Genomic DNA, 17,977 nt, shown 5'->3' on the forward strand with positions numbered 1-17,977 from the left:
TACAAATGCTAGAAACATAGGTTTGCCTTTCCCTAATCTAGCTTCTAAGATAAGTCGTAGGGTCAGTATTGCCTAACGTGTTCCAATATTTCTACGGAATCCAAACTGATCTTCCCCGAGGTCAGCTTCTACTAGTTTTTCCATTCGTCTGTAGAGAATACGCGTTAGTATTTTGCATCCGTGACTTATTAAACTGATTGTTCGGTAATTTTCACATCTGTCAGCACCAGTGGTTTAACCAAATTATTGAGTGAATAATTCGCCAAGTACTATCTCGATGTAAGGCCATTGCAGTGATCATTTGTGGTGACAGTACGGTATGTCAGCCGCTGTTCCATTACATCAGGCAGTCGATTGGCGTGTACGTATTTTTGCATGGGTACGTTACATAATGTTTCAGGGGGTGCTGAAAAAGCTAAGCATTTTAATGAATCCTTCATGAAAATACAATTATACATTCCTGTAGTTTTGGAAATTAATGTATTCTCATGGGCACGACTGAATTTGACTACGATGTTGCGAAAGTTAGATACAATCAGTCCGAGGGCTTCCAACCAGGCGTTAACACTGGGGTTTTCCTTGGGTCTTATCGAATGGGGAATCAAAATATTCCAATCTCCGGCAATTTGTTAACGTAATTCAACTGACTATATAGGTCACAGTACAGTACGTCACAAGACAAATGTACTGGTCACTGTTTAGTAAGTGACAAGGAAGTGTATTTGTCACAGTATAGTAAACGGCAAAATGTAACATGATATTCAAATAATAATTATGAACCACGTTCAGCCAAAATGTGAATTATTAATAATAACTTATTGATCCTGCAAAAACTTTATGAAGTGACTGTTGAGTGGAAACTTCAAAGTTCGATTTGCGCGACAAGCATGCTTTTAACTTTCTAGCGCGTGTTGTACCGTCTCCTAGAAAGCCTTCAACAAACCGTAGTAAAATTCTATTTTAACCACAAGTGAACTGCGTCCATAACGAATAAAACTATGCATTTCTAAGTACGTAACTGTTCTATCAATGATGGAATATTATTTTTTAACGAGAAAAACTCTCCACCCTTACATGTTTTGAGTACCAAACATCTTGACTCTCTCGTACGAGGTTGCTTCTCAACGCACTATTTTGTTAACTGTACGTAATTTTTTTCTTAAACAGAATTGTTCTTACATAAAATTGTACCTGAAAAACGTACAGTACGTTACATTTACTAAATTCTCTTTATACATATATCGTTCAAACGTACTTTCTAAAAACGTTACCATTAAAAAACAGTTACTGAAATTTGAATGTTTCTTCACTCAACAACCTTAAAATTTAAATCTGGAAACACGTGTGGCCCACAAGATACTCAGGGCCGCTTGTACTAACACACTGTAACATAGCTATAGTAAGACAGATGTCAGAATGGCTGTACAAATGGCCACTGGTTCGGGCTAAATGAAAAGCTTCGTATCCGATGTCCCTAGCTGAAAACAAGATCCTCCGCCCCCTCTCCCCCCCCCCCCTCACACACACGCAAAAAAACCACGATTTAGTAAATTAGAAGTATGTGACTGAACTAAAAAGCCCGACACCAATACAGAGAGCAAAGACACGATACCAGTACACTAAGTGAAAACCGATACCAATGAAGATAACCATAAATGAAGGCAGAAATTAACGAATCGTATTGACGAAAACGTCATTTGATCCATAGAGATTAGCTCAGAAATCCTACGCCAATAGGAAAATCCTAAAACCGATACCAATGCATAACGCATAGAAGCGAGCCCAATGCAGGAAGCCAAAACCTGATGCCATGGCTGATAGCCAGATGTCGTCGTAATTAATTGAATATCCGTGTTTTAGTCCCCCAGCTTAACTAGCTGTGGTACACATCGGTACATTGCATTCACTTAGTAGTACTCGATCCTTTACATTTTACGTTAAAATATTCACAACACATTCGCAATCAAACTTCTGCAGACTTACATATATCGTAATCGTCGAAATGTTGTCGTTTCTTATTTCAGTGATATTGCTATTATTACTCACTAAATAATCCCAATTTCACGTAAAATGTAATCATTGTTTTGACTCGTTACTAGAAAAACTGAAGACAACGTTTAAACTCTGGCTTATTTGGAGCGTAAGCTCTTATCTTCTGTCCAGTTACCTAAAGTTGAGGATTTAATAATGTGTCCACACCAACGAAATTTGCAATAAACTTTACAAACCTAATACAATCAACAAACACATCAGTTGAATTTACCAGTTCCATCAAGCAAAACAAACGAAAAGTCAGCACACGTATGACGTCACTCGTCGCGGAATGAACAGCTGTCATATTGTGTGCGTCCCGTTTTTACGCCACCACCATGCGCTTTTGGTCACGCTAACGCTGAAATTATGTAGTTCAGCGCTGTGAGTTGCGACGAATGTCTCCTGAAGCAACTATCACTCCTTGAAGGTCATGCAGTTTTCTGTTGCAGCCTGCCGGCGACTGGAATCTTGATACTTTTAGTTGTTTAGAATATTCCATCGAGATTCACAGGGTCCGTCAAGCTAATATCAAGATTTCCGTTCTTGTCGCTTTGGTCTCCATGTGGCATCAAGGCTCTGTGCACACGATTAATATTGCTTCCGCAGCCACCGTACTATGCTTAACTCTTATTTTCTTAGTGGCTTTTGGCCAGTTAGCTGCTGTTTCTCCATCCATTAGTGGTTTAACCAAATTATTGAGTGAATAATTCGCCAAGTAATATCTCGATGTAAGGCCATTGCAGTGATCATTTGTGGTGAACAGTACGGTATGTCAGCCGCTATTCCATTACATCAGGCAGTCGATTGGCGTGTACGTATTTTTGGATGGGTACGTTACATGTCATGTATGGTTCGTCGCCAGGTAACACTTGTTTGACACTCACTCAGTTCCGCATTTAATAGAGCACAGTCTTCTACAGGTAAGTTTCTATACTGAAAACTTTGGCTACACGATTAGCAATTCTACACACACATACTGTTTCAATCCGACTAGTTGATGTCGATGTCTTTGCAGATATTGTCTTCTCTATGGCAATCACATGGCTTCTGTTGGCGGTGTTACTGCGTGTGGTTGCTTACTATAAGAGCTGCTATGACTCGTACAGGATGTTAACTGAGATTACTTACGGGTATGATGTTCTCACGTCTTATGACTTGTTTCTGCTATATGCGGATACTAATTATTTTCGCGAGAGGCTTTCTCATTTGTGTCTTTCGGGAAAATTCAACCGCTATATATTTAGAGGCAAGTTTTCCGTCTTGTAACAAGGTTTCTATTCTTTTGTCTCCTTACGTTATATCGCAATGTTCACTCGGGTGACATAACTGTACACGGCAGGTTATTCTTCTTAGGTTACTGTGCCCTTATATGTAGATCAGATTCTCTTATTACGTTGACCAACTACAAGTACATGACGTTAGATATTAGTGACCCATATGGTGGCTACCTTTACACAGTTAGTTTACATTAAATTTATACTTTTATGTAATGTGTCTCTCCTGCCTCCCCCCCCCCCCCCCCCCCCCTGCTATTTCGGATATCCGCAACCATATGCTGCTGCTTTTATGTCATGGATGCTCCCTCCCGCCCTCTTTTCTCCGTTCTTCGAATAAATGTTTCTATTTCTGTACATTTCTCTAAGCTTGGTGTAGCCTGTTTTCCTTGTATTAACAAAATGGTTCAAATGGCTCTGAGCACTATGGGACTCAACTGCTGAGGTCATTAGTCCCCTAGAACTTAGAACTAGTTAAACCTAACTAACCTAAGGACATCACAAACATCCATGCCCGAGGCAGGATTCGAACCTGCGACCGTAGCGGTCTTGCGGTTCCAGACTGCAGCGCCTTTAACCGCACGGCCACTTCGGCCGGCCTTGTATTAACACCCACTGCAGTTACGAGTTATTGTGTTTACTTGTATGCAGATTACAGCTGAATACTACCTTGACCTACTACGTATGTATGATGTGATATAAGAGGTGGCAATTTTGTAATCATCGTAATTTTACATTACATTCTGGTTTTTCTGTATCAGTTTCTCCCTTTCCTTCCCCCCTACACCGCCTGCCATCCCCTCTCCTCCATTCTTTTCTAATTTGTTATTATCTTTATTCGTACCCACCGAAGTCATGAGATGTTTTGCTCAAATAGCTGACAAAATTTCCCACGATAAAACACGATAGTTAGGTTAGAGTACCCTTGTACTAGGTGACTTATACTTATTATCTTGACCATCCACATGTACATTACTTCGGATGTTAACAGTCCATACTGTTTTTATGTAATGAATCTCCCCTTCCACTTGTTCCACATTTGATGTAGGTCGTTATTCACTACGTTCGCTGCCACCGAAGCTAGTTGTTCTGCTTCAGCCAAGTTGCTTTTTTTTCTTAATAAGCGCGTGTCGCCGATTTCGGTTTGTGACTAATAATCGTAACATACGAAAGCGCAGGCAGCACACGTTTCTTTCTAACTTTTGTATTGCGTGCTGTGTGCAACATAGATTCGGCCTGTTATTGTGCCAATTACTGTAGTCTTTGGCTAGCAGGTGTAATACGATGATTTAATCTCATGCTTCTCGTCTACAAGCCTTATTCAGGCATCTTGAACTGTTACTAATGAGCTCCAGCGTATGTTGGGTAATCCTTCGATGTACTTAGTTCACTATTCTCATATATGTCGGCAAGTTTGTGATTGGATTCCACTACGTGGCCGTCTTGCACGGATACTGTTTTAAGTACTTAATATGTCAAACAATTATGGATATGTACCTCAACAGTAGATTAGGTTTTGTCTTTATTTTGGATGCACGATCATTCCCAAGGTCAGTGGATATTTATATGTGAGATGTCAATAACAGCGTATTGTTAATTATTTCGTTTCTTTTGATATATATTAGTTTCCATTGTTTCAGTGAACTCAATGACACTTTCACGTCACATTGTTGGTGCAGTGATTGAGTTTTGCAGTGACCACGTGCGTAGCAGTACTGAAATGGAGTACAACATAATGATTGCAATCGTTGTGTTATTACAGCATTTTACAATGCGCTTGCTAAGGTAGCACATAGGTAATTTTTAGACAACAGAATAGCTACATATTATATATCTTTATTCTCGGTGCAATGTTGCTTTTGATGTCACGCTATTTCTAATGTAGCTGTTTTCATATTACTTTTAGGGCCTTGTGATCACAAAGTGTATCGTAGAAACCGGTTCCCAATAAATTGATAATGAATTTGCAGCTAACGGTAGTGTTGAAAGCTGTAACATTCCTATAGGCTGTTGTTATCTTCTCCTATTAAAAAAGGATATGTATGCCGGAAACATTGTATTTCCAAATGTATCTTTATGAAAAATTCCAATGTAATCAAGTAAATATTAAGCCCAAATGTATCTTTATGAAAAATGCCAGTGTAATCAAGTGAATATTAAGTTAGGAATAGTAAAATACGAGCAACTACTAATTTAATATAACTTAGGAAAAAGCTGGATTTTTATAAAGTAAGTGGCTTCGTTTATAATTGTCTACATTAAATTTAACTGGAATAAGAATAGAAGACTTTACACAGTATGGTTTTTACGGCTAGCGCCTGCGATCCTGCTGCCCTTCATACAGTTGTGTAGGGCGGGTGGCATCATTCTTCACTTGCTCGCTCGCTACATGGACGCTGGAGATCGCCGGAAAGCCATCCGATTTACTCAAAAACTTTTCCCTACAGTCTTCAGCAGTCACAGCCATTCCGGGTGGTGAGAGCCTTGACACAGGTGTGGCTACCAGCGCTGGTACTACCTCATTGCCGCCAGTCACATGCCTCCAGGCGCTGGTCCCTGTATCCTTCCGCGACCCGGCTACATTTTACGTTCCTACTTTTTCTGCGTCTGGTGAACTTGTTACTTTTTGGGTTGCGTGTGATACAACACGCAGTCATAAGGTTTCAGTGCGTAGCCACTTTGGAGTGTATAATTTGATTTGCTGTGGAACTTTAATGGTTTTCAAAAGATAGCCTACGCAAATAATCGTGGTTTATTCAATCGCCTCCAAGACCAAAATAAACTCTGCAAGGCTCTGAAAATTATGTATTGTGAAATGGGATTTTCGATTTTTCTATGTTTTTATTGGAAATGTACTCGAATTTGTGAAACTTCAAAAAATACGTCAGTGCGTACGTGAGTTTGCTGTAGCAAATCCTGCCTATTTGTTTTACTTTAAATACTTTTATTTAAAATTCGCTACATTGCGACGAATTTAAGTTGGCACCTCATAGATGAAACGCAGCAAAACTTGTAAGTCCAACAAATTTAGGGTGAGGAGGGGGGGGGGGGGGGACACTGAAGTGTGTGTGCCGTGCAATGTGTGGGTAAATCTCTTCGTGCAGTAGCACGTGGGGACTCCGAGCTGGTGTAGAACTTTTGAACAATTTAGAACTTGGATTTTCGTAAAGTTGATGAGAGATATTGTATTTATTTCGTCATCCACACACTATGCCCAGTCCCATACATCCGTACGGCTGCACATTGAAGAGTGAAAGACTCTAACCTGTACCAGGTTACACCCCGAGAGACGATTGTTATAGGCTATTTGTTAATTGACTTAATAAAGTCCATTCTTCTGGCTACCTTGGTTCACACGTAGCAGTGTGTCGTTCTCACTTGGGTACGAACATAAAACAAAGTATAGAGGCCGTTTATTGTTAACACAGTGGAAGGATTGGCTTTCTACAAGGTTTTGTTAGTGTTTATCTTGTCTTGATTCTCAACCGTGTATGTTCTCCTTCTTCAGGGGATCTGCACGATGAACGAATTAATTCCCAGCTGGCACATTTACCATGATGCTTGTTTTATGCGACGAACAAATGAGGAAACAAGCAGCCACAAGTCGTAGGAACATATATTTTGGGTTTGGTAAAATTATTGGGAAGGGTCATGCACGCGTTAACTGTTGTTGACCAGCTCGTCAATCAGAATCATGGGCAGCAAATTTCGCTGTAAGATTTACTGCCTTACTGTTGATTAGCAGCTAGTGGGTACGGCCATCTCTTCTGCCTAAGCTGCCTAGCTGTGTAAAGTTTGCTGCCAGTAGCTTGGTAGGAAAAAGGTCTGATTCAAGTGCCTACGTACAGAATAAAACAGTGTTGGTGTCACCTTTGGCGCTGAGCAATCCCAGCTGACTGGCAGGTGCAGATATCCATCGAAAAATCGGTATCAGAACAATCATCTGAGAACGTGAGAAGCTCCGTCCTCTCAGGCATCCATCGGTCAAGAGTGACAGCTTGGGAGCCGGCGTGCTAGTCGTCAAGAAAACGTACGGCATCTCTCACTCTGGGTGAGGTGGGCTTTAAAAGAGTTAAGAAGGAAGTATTCTTTCTTATTTTATGTTTCTGCATCACAGAGACGTGATGAAATTGATATTTTGATGAAGTTGATATTAATGAGGTCTATGCTGCCATAGTGAATTTCTAAGCGAGTCACAAACCTTATGTACAAAGGATACGATGTCAGGTAAGTGCGTTAAATAAGTAATGCAGCACTTTTTTCTCTGCGATTTCCGGATGACAAATTGCAGAATTTGTTGTGCGAATTCGTAAAATATTCCCACTTCAGCCCCTATAGTTTCATGTAGTTTCCACAGGTGGTGGCATTTTTCGTAGACTTCTAAATGGCGACTGTAATGGAGAGCTGTCCTAGCGTTTCTTTTGGCTACAACCCAGAGTATTGGAGGTATTCATAATAGCCAGAAGAATTTCTGCGGAGACCTGGCAGTGAACAATACCACGCTGAGTCGTTGGGCGAGGGGTCTGTCATCATCATAACAAGGTTTCCCAAACCTGCCCGAACTTCCGGGTGCCGGTCGGCCGCAGACACCTGTGGCTTCTTATATGAAAGCAGGATGCCTGTCCTGTCGGGCATGTTTCATTCGAGATGATCGATGGACCACAGTTAAACACCTCGCTGCACAACTAGACGTCTCTGTTGTCAGTGCTGACACATTCACCCAGAAGTTGGGTTACTCAGAGGTGTATGCCTGCTGGGTTCCTCTCAGCCCAACAGAAGACCGTGAATAACAACGACGGACATTCGGTGTGGAATCGCTTGCACATTACGAAGTTGATCGTGACAATTTTCTGACGAACATCGTCACAGGAGAGGGGAGAGGAATATCATTACACACTAGAAATCAGGCGCCGATTGTAACGTGTACAACTTATTCGTTGTGAGGGTTGCAGCGTGCTCAGTCCCTACAGTGCAGATGACATGGCACTTCGTAGCCCCGGAAATTCGCAGCTAAACCAGTAGAGGGCATAAACAGAACTCCAGCTACTTCACCAGGCAGCAAACACGGTGGTGGTAGAGGTCACTGGCAAATAGCACCTCTTCATGCATCCACAATGTCATGTGCCAAAAATCGGCCTACACGTTCTGTCCGCGGGACAACTATTTAGGCCAGTGCACGAGCTTAGGAGAGCAGATCCATCACAGATAGCAACCTGAACATCTCCACTATGCCGTTCCAAGGACAGGGCCATCAACTTCTGGACAGCACGCCACCTTCTCAGCTGGGACACTAAGGAATCAGCGATATGCTCGTTGAGACTTGGTATAATTCTACTGTGGTTCTCCTAGCTGACAATTTAGTACCAGACAATAAGTTGCTCCCCTTGTCGGACTCAGATATTTCATTACTGTTTGCTCTCAATACTTCTTCAGCTAAGTACACATTAAGAACTGTTCAATGTTTATTGTTTTTGAGTGAAACATCAGTTCAAACTTTGGTTTTAAATCTGAAGTGAGATACTTCTTTCTTCCGTTTTAACCAACAGGTATTAGAAGTTCAAGACTCAGCTCATTAAACAGCGAGTGACTACTGAAACTGAAGTCACTGTTTCTAATATAAGCTCGTAAGACTTTAAAATTCTGTTCCCTGTGGAAGTGGGCTGTTTCTGTGTTGGCAGCGCTGTGTAGCGCTTTGTATTGGATCGCCGACTGCGCTTTTTTTGTAAGGGACTCTCTGGCTGGTTTGACTCGTTGTTGGAAGTTAATAGCCAGTAGTGTTGGGCAGTTGGAAGTTAGTCGCCAGCAGTGATGGAAGTACTGTTGGGCAGTTGGAGGTGAACAGCCAGCAGTGATGGATGTTAAATGTGAGAAGTTAGCATTGATAGTGGGTAAAGGTCTGAAGTGTTAGAGTAGGCTAACGATCTGGAAGTATCCGACTTGGAGATTGAAAATTATTCACGACTATATATCTTTGTACTGGATGTCAATGACCATTTATATTCGTCTTTGACTGGATGTCACATTATTAAGGTAAAAAATACATTATTTGGTTTGAAACAAAGTCTTTCCTTTGATAACCACATCCCTATTAGAAGTTAGTGGCTTTAGTAGTTAGTATCTTTTATTTAGCTGGCAGTATTGACGCTCGCTGTATTGCAGTAGTTTGCGTAATGAAGATTTATGTGAGGTAAGTGCTTAATGTAATGTATAGGCTATTGTTAAGATTTCTTTTTACTCAGGGCCATTCTGTTGAATTAATTATTTTACTTCAAGTTGTAATTTTTTGAGCAGTCAGACTGCGTTGCGCTACAATATTTGGGGTCAGTGTTGGCATGATAAGAAAAAGTAAAGAGAAAGTAGCTCAGTACGTTTAGTTTTACTCAGCTGTTTCAGAATCAAATAACGTAGAAGTTTCATCTTCTCAACCATTCAACACTTTAAGAACAGACATACTCATTTAAATAAAGAAGATTCAACTGAAGCGAGTGGAGCTCTTTTACCCAAGACGGAACTTGCTCATTTACATTGTGATTCGCGAAGCGTAAGTGCTCCGTTATTGACGAACCATCATTTATTTTGTTTTACTTGCTGAACTACTAACAGTCATTTTGTTTCACGTATGAAGAACCACAATTTCTTTTGTTTCACTGTCGAGAATATTTTTGTGGAAATTGTGATCAGTAAACTTTTGTTAGTTTCGCGTACGTATTATGCCTACTTGGGCCTGCCATCGGCAGACACGTCAGTTATCATACGGAAGGATCGTGTACAACGATATTATATAACTTTTAGGTCGTCGTTCTCTTGTATAACGAATCCCGCTTGAGGGGCATTTACGTTCTGGGAGGTGTGAAACTTGATTTATTACATATTAGGCGCGGAATAACTGTTTCTCTTGGAGTTGGTTTGTTCAGATTTCAGTATACCCACGAGCTGAAGAAAAATTTCACTTTACTTACATCACCATCAGCTATTCTCCAGCTGATATACCTTTACTAACACCTGAAGGAGGAATAAACAGATTCCTACAGATCGACTGCGTTAATTTGTACATTTAACTACAGCATAAGTGGCGTATTGGTGACTTATTTCAAGTCAGAAATTACTCTGAGCTTGTTCCTCAGCCGTTCAGTGACCGTTGTTACTGCAGATGTTATCACAATTCATGCATAGACACAACCAGAGATTTCGATTAACCAATCAGCACTCCTAACCCCCAGCGTTTGTTTATTCATTATTATAACTATCGTGTCCGCCTGCTTAGCTGAGTGGTAACACGTTTGCCTACCATGTAGCTGCCCGTGCTCGATTCCCACCCGGCTTGGAGACTTTCTCCGATCGTGTTCTGGGTGTTGCGCTGTCCTCATCACCCTTTCATCATGATCATCACCGACACACAAATCATTCAATGTGACGTCGATTGAAATAAGACTTTCACCCGGCGGCCGAACTTTCCCCATTGCGGCCTCCTGGCCAACAATGCAGCACTATCACTTCATTTCATTTCCTTTCTGTAACTATGTTGTCATTCTTCGTGTCATTAGTGATCCAGTGACGTCTAAACGTCTGCTACACGTTACATTTCATAAAACGAATTGCTTCACATTTCATATAATTTAAGCCCAATCACTATTATATGTATCAGACATGTAATTTCCAGTTCAGTCTGAAAATACGTGTAAGCAGTAAGGAACTATCCAGTTTAAAATAACACGATTTTATAAAGTAAACCTCATAAAATAGTACATTTTTATGTTTCTAGACCTGTAGCCATGCATCATCCCTTCACTCAGATTATCATCTACAAATCTCTTCGGTTCCTTGACACTTTTTTATGAGTGCGATTGTTACAATTTTCAGCGCATTCCTATAGACAGCTAAGAAAGCAGTGGCAGTGCAGTTTCTGGGTGAAGTCGCAGTTACTGGAGATGACGGCTCATAAAATAGGAGATGCCCTCCAGAAACGATCACAAATGACAAGATCGACAAGCTAATAAGGCAGCTATACTCTATAGACAGGTGCTGATCACCTTACTCCGTTTCTAAACCCAGAAAATGTCTTGGAGAAGGACAGTCTCATCGAACAAAAGTGTCCTGTCAGCTGTTCTGCAAAGGAGTATTACACTGAGCTGGAAGCATGGAATAAAAATACATGGAACATAAAGGAGCTTATGTCGAGAAATTTTGCTTTACCAACAAAAAATTTAATTTATTTAAGTGTTTGTCAAGCACCTCTCCTCCATGTAATCTATATTTGATAAAATTTAACTTCAAATTTGACATTACCTAAAATACCGTAAATATGAATTACTCTCAGATATGTAGTGACGCAGACGAAGTAGTTCTATATATCTTAATGACTTGTTAGTGCAGTACTGCAGTATTGTGGCTGTCAATGACATCACAAGTATTACTAATTCTGCTGAATTCAACATCCAACATATTTCCTCTGTCTGGCCAGTTGTGATTCATACGTTGACAGCGGAAAAATCAGAACAGGAAATCTCGTGGTACGTTATCCAACAAAGGACGTGAAGGAATTTCCAGTAATTCGTCAAGGTGACGACGCTTCTGAGAATTCAAGCGGCTGCCAGCCAAACGGGGTACCAGCTGTGAGGAACGATCACGTGCGTGGACCAGTCGAGGTCGCCACCACTCCATAGTCTGTGCAGAGACAAACACTGTGACGTCATGCGCGGAACAGCTGGTATATATGACGCCACTTACTCTGTGGTCGACACATCACTGGACAGCCGCAGTTGGGACCTTTCTTAACAGCCGCGATGCACAAGTGTACTCTCACCCTGTTGATGGCGTGCCTGGTGGCAGCTGCCGCTGCGTACACCACCAAGTACGACAACATCGACCTGGACGACATCCTGCGTAACGACCGCCTACTGAAGAAGTACCACGAGTGTCTCCTTTCAGACAGCGATGCATCCTGCACCCCTGATGGGAAGGAGCTCAAGGGTAAGTGTAATTCTACTCAAAATGTATGACAATTTCTACATGGCCTTTATCTTTCTCTTTATTCTCTAAATCCCTTTCGTCCCTGCAAAACAATGAATCTGTTTTAGTCAGATTAAGAATGTATTTCATATAACCTTTTGCAGTTTGTATCTCCTCACAGAACTCAAAACATTGGTGACAGTTTCACTTACACTGCTGATACTGATGAGATTTCACTGCTTGTATTACTCGTTCTGTTGACAGAAAAAAGCTAACTTTGTTGCTTACATTATTTGCTTACGTGTTTGCTTCCTAAAAAATTTGCCGTTCTGACACAGTTGAAAAGGTATAACTAGCGTGCACTGCTTTCAGTAATGAAAGAATTGCAGTTTTAGTGCTATCTACACGCTAGTTCCACGCAGTTTGATCATTATGAATCTACTTGATGCATACCATGCCAGTAACATCAACCTTTCTCTCATTAGTCTTCTGACTTGTCTGAACCAGCATGCCATGAGGTTCTCTTCTGTGCTAACCTTTTCATCTCAGAGAAGCACTTAAAACCTACGTCCTCAATTATTCGGTGAATGTACTAAAAACTCTGACTTCCTCTATAGTATTTGCCTTCTTTCTTTCAACTATTCTCTATTTTACTTTTTATTTTGTAAAATTTTCCTTATATTTCTTCTTTCTTTTATTGCTGCTTCTGTTAACACGAGAATGTCTCGGCCTACAATACGCTTTTGCACTAGTTTAAAAAGTTTTTCTGCATATCAAATATCACTTTCCTCCTAGGTATTTTACTTTGTATATCAAATATCTGTAGATACAAGATACCCATGATCAATTATAAGATCTGTTACCTAGACTCTGCATAGTCTAGACAGAGACTGTACTTGAATCACAGTTTCTAGCTCCAGTAATAGAGGAACAGTTTTCCTATTTTCATTGGAATCCAGTTACATACACCTGTGAACAGGAAGCTCAGAAATATTTATTGGGAAAATTGCTCTTTATTTGAGTGCTTGGATTCGAAAGAAGTGTACTGTATTCAATTAGTTTCTAAACGGCACTGATCTGATAAGTGTAGCCATTCTAAATATCACTTGACACTCTAGCAATTACAGCTTACAGAATCCTCCATCACCACGTTCATCAGTAACGTACTGGATGTCCGTAAATCCACGCTAACGTTTCTAAAAATAATAACCTCGAAATTGTTAGAGATAGATCATCGTGGTTTGTTGTAGAACGTTTAGCACCTCTCAAACGTCAATGTAAATCTTGGAGATATTACGGCTGTTCTCATGTATGGGTCAACATTGTAACATCAACAGTTCTGATTGATCTATCGATTCGTGCACCATCGGTAGCAGTATCATTAGGAGGTGTTGCGTACACTGTATCAAATGTAACATTGCAAAAAGAAGTCTAACGGCGTGGCATCAGGAGAGTGCGGAGCCGATGTGATGGAGTCATCAACCGATCCATATCTCAGAAAATGCGTCGTTCAGAACATCCTGCACTTTCAAACTCCAGTCTAATGTAGGCCCAATCATGCTGGATGATGATGGACGGCTGCAGCTGTACTGTAACCATACCGGCTGGAGACACTGAAGGACGTTCACTTCATGTTTAGTCTTCAACACTGCTGGTCTTTTCAAGTTTATAAAACGTCTCATTATGCTTGCTTTTGCCTGGAATACCCTCCCATGATGATGATGAGGTCCCATACTCCGAGGAGCGTAGGGGACGATGCGGGAGACCCACACCGCTGTACTAGGCAAGATGCTAGTGGAGGTGGTTTGCCATTGCCTTCCTCCGACCGTAATGGGGATGAATGATTATGAAGACGACACAACAACACCCAGTCATCTCGAGGCAGGAGAAATTCCTTACCCCGCTGGGAATCGAATCCAGGACCCCGTGCGCGGTAAGCGAGAACGCTACCGCAAGACCACGAGTTGCGGTAGCTGATGTCCCATACTGAAGTCTTAATTCCGCAGAACCTTTGTGACATATTTGCTTTTGCACGCCACAAGACAAACTGCACCTTCACTTGGTCGGTTGCTATTTTGATGCACCCCAAATTCAAATCTGCAACAAAAGATAAAGAAAAAAAGCTTCGAGAGCAGCTAGACGTCTTAAAGTAAACGACGATTTATACATTTAATAGCTACCAAATTATGTTTTGAAATGATAGGGGGACTTTTTGGACATTCTCGTTAACTACAAGACGCACATATTTAGTTCTTTCCCAAATATTAGATAGAGACTCAAAGAGTGAATAATACTGGTTTGCCGTGGCGAAAGCAATGAAATCAACACGGCTGTACAAAAAATTCATTATTATTGAAAAGACTTATCTATTACCATAAATATTGATTTGAGAGTTCGGAGATACAATTGGGAGATACAACATTTATTCAGCAGCACAATGTCCTGTTCACTACAGCTAGGCTATAACAATAATATTTATACTTGCAATCATTTATGTACGTAATTTTCATTGCTGCGTAATTTACGCTTTATTAGCTCCACTGTACTATATATCTGATGCAGATGGTCCATACGAAGGACTTTCACATCGACCATTTGCATTAATCTGTTCCTATATTCTCACAAAGTAGGACTCCATTAATGAGATGAACGTGAATACTCACCTTTTCATAAAAAGGGATGTTCCCACTGGATATGAATCTCATGATGCATTTCCATCTAACAGTATTCTGATGGCCCTTGTATTTCTGATTGTGTTCCTTGTCTGTTAACAGCCGCCATTCCTGATGCGCTGACGGACGACTGCGCCAAGTGCAATGAGAAGCAGAAGGCCGGAGCCGAGAAGGTGATCAGGTTCCTTATCAAGGAGAAGCCCGACCTGTGGACGCCGCTGGAGAACAAGTACGACCCCACCGGCACCTACAGGCAGAAGTACGGCGATGAGCTCAAGAGGGTCTCCGCATAAACACCGGTACATCTTTGGTGCTGAACTGCGAAAGCTCCAGAGCAGTTACCACAGGCTGTGTCTCTGTGATACCACCAAGGAACTTTAATTTATGCCGTCATTTTTCCACCATTGTTGTATTCCATATCTTCTAAAATAAATGTCTGTTAATTGAAAGGTCTGTTGTTCCTCTTCTTAAACTGAACATGTTTGGAAAGCGAAAGAGCTTGCTGAATTGTACTGCAAAATCCTAGGTTTGAGCATATCTCTCGTTAATGTTAGCGTTATAAGAACAAAATGAAATCTTGTTTCCGAGCAATTCTCAAAAAGTGAGATTTCCTTTTGTGAAGTATCTCACTGCGGTTACCTCATATAGAGAACTTGTGGGAGGTAATAATGCGAAAACGAGCCAATCACAACAAATTACCTTCATTATGACTAAGTAATATCCGTCTTTCTAAAGTTGAGAAGTTCACAGGCTTCTTCAAAATACAGTTAATTTTCATTCAGACTATGCGTATTGGTGATGGAAATATCGAAAACACGAGAGGAAGCCTCAGCATTGGCACAGCAGACCTACGTCATCAGTGTGACGAATTGCAGTTGCCATACAGCAGACATAGTTCAGGAAATATAAATTCACAAACACAGAGATACATGATAAACTGCCGCATTGTGCATGACGTTTAAGTCTTTTACTTCTATGCTACTGCCCCTATTCCCACCATATTTCGGGAACATCATTCACACGCGCCGCTGAATATACGTACACAAATACATCACTGTACAATTCATACTTCAAGAGATATGTTACCATAAACACTGAGATGCGTGGAAAAATTACCGCATCACGCATGTTGTTTTAATACATTTTTTCTTTCTTAGACACTCCTACGGGTCAATTCGATGAAATGTCTGAAACCTGGCAGCGCTTTTGATAACTGTAAACAGCAATAGGCGAAAACAATAGCCGTCGATAGAGCTGTGGAAGAAGTGTTGCCTTCGAGACGTTTACAAAATCAGCAGTTGTACTTATCCACTTGTACATTATGAATATCTCTTTGTGCGGCTGTTTCACGATAACATGGAAATGAATTTTTTTCTATATTACATTGAAACACAGTTCATTTTTTGTTTCCGTTCGTAATAGAAAATTAGCGAAATGAATACCCTGGCAATACCGGCTCTGTCAGCTAGTGCCTATTTTATAGAGAAACAGCTGTCTCAGTATATTAACGAACATGTGGTTATCAAGTTGTCAGCGGGTAATAACATATTGTGTAGGTTCCACTTACTAGGTGAATAGTTTACAGGAGATCGACACTACCGATACACAGTGTAGCTATAGACTCTCCGAATTCAGATAACAAGGTTAGCCGATATTTACACAGAGCGACCTACGAACTTCCAGTACAAAATGAATCAAATCTGTTGTAGTGTGTTCTTCCCATAATAAATTAATTCGTCAAGATATCCTAATAGGCACAGTATTCACATCACCGGATTCGACAACTTAATCCAATCTTCAGATGTGATTAGTTCACTATGCAATCAAGTTAAGCACTCTACCATTAAGAAGGGGTGTAAAATATGTCAGTGAAATATGCCCCATGTCGTCATCCAGTGCAATGATGTGAAGCTCTTCCAATACTTTCAGGAGTTTCAAAGCGTTAGGAATAATGGCCAACCAGTTCCAAAATACAAGTTTATTAAACCTTGACCATGGTTTCGGCGGTTTTACAACCGTCATCTCCAGAAGATGTGCCCCTTTTTACGATTTCAGTTTAATGTCCCTATATTTATACGCTATTTTAGGTACCTGGGCAGGCACACATTTCAAGATTTTCAACATGACTGCTCTTCAGCAACTCTGCATGTAAGAGCTTCAGTGTATTAGAAATAACTGCCAACAATAAGGTGTCGTCGGGTAGGATGACGGAGCAGGAAATTGAGGAAAACCAAAATTGGAAAGCGCTTCACGAGCTGTCGACAGGAAGGTCAGTAGGGGATAGTGCGTAAGTTACTCAGACTGTAAGTGGCAAGGAAATCCAGCTTGAATTTTCATAATAACGATCAAAATTGCCCTTACAGTACTTTAGGGACAGCATAAATAATATAAACCAGGCTAGACTGATAGGGATCCGAAATTCTTCCATTGACAATCGATGGATAAACAAACAGGAAGATTGCACCCTCATCGTGCCACTTCACTGACAAGCAGTGGTATACTAATCAGAGTGCCGTTACCTGTACCATGACACATTAATGTAAGGCAAATATTCATGACTTTCAGTGATAACAAATATAAATATGCATTGAAGCATAACTGTATTTCGTTGCAGGACTTATGAACGTATTTTTATACGATGGGACCTCAAAACGTAAGTTAAATATTATTACAGCAAGCCACATAACTTTTATAGAACTCTGGTCTGGCGGTATACCATCTGACTTCCGAAAAAATATCATACACTCAATTCCGAAGACTGCAAGAGACTACACGTGCGAGAATTAGCATACAATCAGCTGAACAGCTCATGCATCCAAGTTACTGACAAAAATAATATACAGAAGATTGGAGAAGACAATTGAGAATGTGTCAGGTGACGATCAGTTTGGCTTTAGGAAGGTAAAGGCATCAGAGAGGCAATACTGACTTTGCCGCTTGATAATAGAAGAAAGACTAAGGAAAACCAAGACACATTCACAGGATTTGTCGAACTGAAGAAAGCGCTCGACATTGTGAAATGGTGCAAGTTGTCCGAAATTCTGAGAA

The 17,977-nt window shown here is 40.7% G+C and overlaps 1 protein-coding gene across 1 annotated transcript; it reads left to right on the forward strand.

Moving 5' to 3' along the window:
• Positions 1–12,063: 12,063 nt before the first annotated feature.
• On the forward strand, positions 12,064–15,378 carry LOC124798684 (ejaculatory bulb-specific protein 3-like). Its single transcript, XM_047262188.1, has 2 exons — positions 12,064–12,278; positions 15,032–15,378. Exons 1-2 carry the CDS (start codon positions 12,092–12,094, stop codon positions 15,220–15,222), a joined length of 378 nt encoding a protein of 125 aa, XP_047118144.1. The 5' UTR covers positions 12,064–12,091; the 3' UTR covers positions 15,223–15,378.
• The last annotated feature ends 2,599 nt before the right edge of the window (positions 15,379–17,977 follow it).

This window comes from Schistocerca piceifrons, chromosome 5, assembly GCF_021461385.2.
Source record: "Schistocerca piceifrons isolate TAMUIC-IGC-003096 chromosome 5, iqSchPice1.1, whole genome shotgun sequence".
NCBI classification, from domain to species: Eukaryota; Metazoa; Arthropoda; class Insecta; order Orthoptera; family Acrididae; genus Schistocerca; species Schistocerca piceifrons.

What these genes read in the sequence shown, in the direction of transcription:
- LOC124798684 (XM_047262188.1), top strand. Translation starts at nt 12,092, where the DNA reads ATGCACAAGTGTACTCTCACCCTGTTGATGGCGTGCCTGGTGGCAGCT. An exon ending in TGATGGGAAGGAGCTCAAGG is followed by an intron (nt 12,279 to 15,031) that starts GTAAGTGTAATT and finishes GTCTGTTAACAG; the next exon opens with CCGCCATTCCTGATGCGCTG.